The 5,822-nt window shown below is 39.3% G+C and overlaps 1 protein-coding gene across 1 annotated transcript in view; it reads right to left on the bottom strand.

Annotated features, from left to right (window-relative positions):
• The window catches only part of RNF17 (ring finger protein 17), a 164,553-nt gene that overhangs the window by 158,451 nt on the left and 280 nt on the right, over positions 1 to 5,822 (bottom strand). The window contains exon 2 of the mRNA XM_014528174.1: positions 3,840 to 3,931. Within this exon, the coding sequence (XP_014383660.1) occupies positions 3,840 to 3,931 (92 nt within the window). The remainder of the gene's footprint in view (positions 1 to 3,839; positions 3,932 to 5,822) is intronic.

Here is a 5,822-nt window from a genome sequence, read left to right as displayed (position 1 = left end):
GATGAGGGGCTGATGGCTGTTTTCAGGCTGGCCACACCCCTTTTAGGGTGGGGGTCCCCACTGGGGTGCCTGGCCAGTCTGGATGAGGGGCTGAGGGTTTTCAGGCTGGCCAAGCCTGCCGGCGACTGAAGCTCCCAGCCTCTCCTTTTTTTTTTTTTATTCTGGGATTTATTTACCTTCTATAATTGAAACTTTGTTGCTGCTCCAGCTCCGAGGCCATGGCCTGCTGAAAGCAGGTATCTGGGGTTTGTTTAGCTTCTATAATTGCAACTTTGTTGCTTAGAGTGGAGCTCAGAGCCCGGCCGCAGCAGGGAGGAAGCTTGGCTTCCTCCATCACTGGAGCAAGCAAGCCTCCTGCTCGCTTCAGCTGCGTGGCTGTGGCTGCCAGCCACCATCTTTGTTGGTGGTTAATTTGCATATCTCGCTGATTAGCCAATGGGAAGCGTAGTGGAGGTACAGTTAATTTCAATCTTTGTCTATTATTAGATAGGATTATCTGTTGATTGGATAAACTATCCTTTCTTTGTGCACAATATATTTTTGGACTCAGGTCTGAAAGATAAATAAAATGCCAGTATTTCTGGAATGATGCCTAAGTATGATCCTATTTGAAACAAAATCTGCCACCTTGCTGTGCAAAATTATAGGATGGATCTCCTAACTAATAAAGAGGGAATATGCTAATTGACCGCTACGCCCTCACAAGATGCGGCGCCCACAGCCAATAAAGAGGGAATATGCTAATTGACTGCCATGCCCTCAAAGATGGTGGCGCCCACAGCCACAAGATGACAGCACCCAGCCCTCTCAGCCCCGCCAGGGTGGCAGGCGCACAGCACAGCCAGGCCACCCCCAGGCAGGTCTGGCCGCTCCACGCAACTGCCTCCGAAGTCCCCCAGTCCCCAGCCCCACAGCCGCCCAGGGCCAGCCCGAGGCGCAGGCAAACCTTGGATGATGGCTGCCCAGCTGCCCAGGGCTGGCCTGAGGCGCAGGCAAGCCTCAAATGGTGGCTGCCCAGCTGATGCCCGAGGCACAGGCAAGCCTCGGATGGCGGCTGCCCAGCCACCCAGGGCCGCCCGAGGCTCAGGTAACCAGGGCTGGCAGAGACTTGCGCTGCCGGCAGTGGCAGCAGCAGAGGTGGGATGGGGGCGTTGCCTTTCTCTGATCGCCGGGTCACCTCCCGCCCCTAAGGGCTCCCAGACTGTGAGAGGGGGCAGGCCGGGCTGAGGGACCCCTCTCCAGTGCATGAATTTTCATGCACCAGGTCTCTAGTTATTAACCATTAATATCAATCAAAAGCACAGAAGGGATAGTAAAAAACCCTATAAAACTATAAAAGATAAAGAATGGTAGATAAATAGTATTCAACCAAACTCAGAAATAAAAACAAATGCATACCCTTAATCCTGAATGAAATCATTTTAGGCTTAAGTTTGAAATAAATAACATTACCTTAAACATTACAGATAAATTATAAATATAAGTCTAATGTAAATACAGCTACTTAAATCTTTATAGGGCACATACTTTTTAGGGTACATACGTAAGTTAAAAGCAATAAACTATACTCCTTAAGTATTCTATACATTCACACTCTCATTAATTTAGACTAGATTCTCCCATTCTCTCTTATTCCATATAAATACTAGACATCATCAAAAATCTAAACTTTAAAAACTAATAAGAGTGGTAACAATTTCAGGAAGGTTTCTTGAAGGACTCCTTTAAATAGCAATCAGCTTTAGTGCGTCTGAAGAATCTGAATATAGTCCCTTGCTAATAGCACCAGGAAGGGGGAGAAAGAATGGAAGGATGGGACAAATCACATGTCTCCCAAAGACAGAGTCAGAACTAGTCAGAATGATACAAAATAGATTTATCACGACCTTAAAATCAAAATCAATATTTGTAAACACACTATAAACATTTGTATAGATGTTATCCAAAATAATACAGTATAATGTTTTAAAACCATTAAACATGAAATCATTTGCCAAAAACGGGAAAAAGTTATTATAATAAATTTGACTGTGTTTAAATATTAGAACAGAATGGATACAGGCAGAAACAGTTCTGGCTGCCTGTTTCTTCCCTTTCCCTTACTCTTTTCCCATCACAAGATGGAATGGGTCAGGATCTTCCTTTACAACTACAAGAGCTAGATCCCCTCACCCCTTGTCTTAGCTATGTAGCCAACCACATAGGAACCTACTCTCAAGAAAGGAAAGGGAATAAGAATTTCCCACAATTGCCTTGGCTGTTGTCGCTCAGTGGTTACAGCGTTGGCCCAAGCAACAAAGGATTGCAGGTTCAATTACTGGTCAAGGGAGTGTACCTGGATTGCAGGTTCAAACTCCGGCCCCAGGTGAGGTGCCCTTGGAAGGCAACCAATCCATTTGTCTCTCTCACATCAATGTTTCTCTCTCTCTCTCTCCCTTTCTCTTCTTCCTTCCACTTTTTCTAAAGATCAATGGTAAAAATATCCTCCGCTGAGGATTTACAAAACAAAATAAAAAAAATAATTTCCCACAATGAAGGCCTTAATTTGTAAAAGTATATAATTCTAAAACAGACATCTAATATGTACATGTTTCTGCTACAATTAAAAATTTCACAAATTTATATACATATGTATATATGTATTTTTACCATGTTTAACCTGCAAACCAGTTGATCCACACCTAAATAACCAAGGGTTGACTACAACACTTATTTTAATGGTCTTGAAGCTTGTAGAGAACTTTTACATACTTCAAATTTGACTCTTACAATCCTATGAGATAAAGCAGGTATTATTTCCATCAGACAAATAAGGAACCTTGGGGTTAGTGTCACAGAACTAGGATTGTATTCCACCTCTTCGGCCTCCAGAGTAATTGTTTGCCACACTGCTACAGAAAACAATAAATACAAACCCTCATCATCTGATCTCTCAAGTGGAACATTAAGAATTTAGAGATTAAGACAACTTTCCTGAAACATACTAAACTATATAAAACAAGTTCCATTTGTATTTGTAGCAAATGGAAACAATGTTCATTAAATTTTATTTTAAATCCTTGACCTATTCTCATTATTATGGGTCCATAGTTTTAGTTCCAGTGCAACTGTACTATTTTTAATGCTTCTGAAGTAAACATTAACTTTAGGCCACTGTTTTGTTTTTCTTTTTATACTATGGCATCTCTACAAATATAAATTTGATGACACCCAAAGATTGAGGGGCAGGTGGTGTTCAAAATTTGAATAGTTTTGATGTGGGAAAAAAGGATACAGATGTGAATACTTCACTAAAATTAAAATAAATAGAACGAATTTTCTTTTTTTTTTTTTAATCCTCACCCGAGGATATTTTTCCACTGATTTTTTAGAGAGAGTGGAAAGGGAAAGGGTGAGACTGAGAGAATCATTGATGTGAAAGACACACATCGACTGGTTGCCTCCTGCATGCACCCCAACCAGGGCCAGGGAACCTACAACCAAGGTATGTGCCCTTGACCAGAATCGAACCCGGGACCCTTCAGTTCATGGGCTGATGCTCTTATCCACTGACCTAAATCGGCTAGGGTGAGGACCAATTTTCCACAGAATTCTCCTCAGAGTCAAAATATGTATGCTGATTAATGTATGACCTTAACTGGGTATTCTTCTTGATCACTTTGAACAATTATAAAATGGATGGGAAAAGCTTTGTATTTTGTTAGGCTTCTTGGCTTAAAGATTCAGTAGTAAAAATGCAATTAAAAAGTTTCTAATCAGAAATATGTTTTATTTTGCTAACATTTTTACCTTTAACATTAGGTTTTAATGTATTCAATATGAAAGATGGTAAAACTTACCTCACAAGCAGGGCATATAATTGTGCTATATTCTTCAGTTAATAAACACAGTTCACATAAAGCATGTCCACACCGAAATTCATGGTGGTGACCTATTGATGAAATTATGCATTAATCTTTCTACAGTTTGTTAACATTGTGCAGCATTAGTTAGAGTGGAAAGTTAAAGGGATTCTCTCGCATAGGAAGATCACAAAGTTAGTAATGGATGACTTATTAAACAAAATTCATGGAGAACATATACAAGTCAGAAGGAGGGAGAAACAGAAGAAAAGCCAGGTAGAGTTATATAATATTGTTTGCATTAATTTAAGATAGTGTTTGGTACCTATGATACTTTCAATTTGCCATATCTTATAATCATACAAAGTGCTCTGACATACTTCATTGCCTCTGTGTAAACATTATGGCTAAGTAGGCTGGGAATGTTATATGCAACCTGGAGATGGAGAAACATTTTGGTGGTGTGGCTAATTAAATGGTATAATCCAGACTCCAGCCTATTTATGTTTCCAATGCAATGTTCTTTCTACTTGATCATACTGCCCTCTACTAATTTATATTTGCCATCCTGTGAAGTGGACAGGGAGGGCAGATATGAAACACTGGCAGGACCCCACTCTTACAATGATCTAAGACACTGGCAAGGACAAGGACAGAAGCCAGATGCTATTACTATCACACACACAACCCACATAAAGATCATTTTCACAAAAATAGCTTTTATAAGGGAAATACCATAATCTTAATTGAAAACCTATTATCAAGCTTTTATCGATAAGTAGAATTTGAAGTTTATCACATTAGGCATATTTTTAGCTATGTAACTTCAAAAATGTCATTTTAAAAGACTTTGCAAGACAAAAAGGAAAAAGGAACTAGATAAAATCAGTCATCTTTTACCAGCAAAAATATTAGTGTTCTTGCTGATTAATAACTACATGCTTTTGATTTTTAAAAGCTTTAGTTTTGAAGCCAACAACCAAGCTAATGTTTAAAGCTCTATTTAAATTTCAGAAATATTACCAAAGAAATCAAAACTGTTTAACTGTTTGTCTTTATAAAATTCAGTTTACTGTACAAGTCAAAATAACTTGTGGTGTATTACTGCTTACAAAGGGGAAGCACTTTCACAATTCTAGATGCATAACCACCACCTTTCCAACTGAGTATTTCTAAGCATTGTAACACAAATGCATGGAAGGACCAGTGATTTTATAAGGTCATGTTTTAAAACTTTATTTTTTAATAGTTATTTCCTTCAAACAATGGATATTTTCCACATAACAGTCATGATCAAAACCCAAATTAGCGGAAGGATGGTCTCCACCAGGAATCACAAACTCACCGACTTTCTCTACACAAACTGAGTCCATCTTAGGAGGGACTAAGAAAGCCCATGGAACGACTCACTTTGAAAGTACAAACATTAAACAGTTACATCGGGAAACAACAAGAATTTTCAGCAGCTCCAGGAGTTGAAATTCAACAACTCATCCCTGTCAGAGAACTCTAGCATTACAATTATATTAAAATAACGTGAACCTGTTTCACTTGAGTAGAATCTAAATTAGAAGATCAATGTGAACCTAAAAGTCCTCTAAAATAAAGTCTAATATATATAAAATAAATATCTTGTACACAAAAAAAATTAGATCAACAGGAGGGCGGTGTATTTCTTCCCTTGTCGTACAGAAAACACAAGATGAATAAAGGAATTATTCACGGCTAACTGAGCAATAATTTCACCCCCCTCCACCCCACCCAAAAATAAAATCTCTAATATCTCTTTAATTCAGGAACATTTCACAGTGGTCTACTTGTCACTTCTACAACTAAAACCACACACAAAATTCAAATTTCATTACTTCCTGACCACAAAGCAACAGGTGAAATTCTTACATGACTCTCTCGTGAGCCTGGGACGTTTACGAACGGGTGGGGGGCGGCGAGAACTCACGCGGTCCGTCTCCGAGAAGCGGG

This window comes from Myotis brandtii, unplaced genomic scaffold, assembly GCF_000412655.1.
Source record: "Myotis brandtii unplaced genomic scaffold, ASM41265v1 scaffold62, whole genome shotgun sequence".
NCBI classification, from domain to species: Eukaryota; Metazoa; Chordata; class Mammalia; order Chiroptera; family Vespertilionidae; genus Myotis; species Myotis brandtii.
This window is presented reverse-complemented; position numbering and strand designations above follow the sequence as displayed.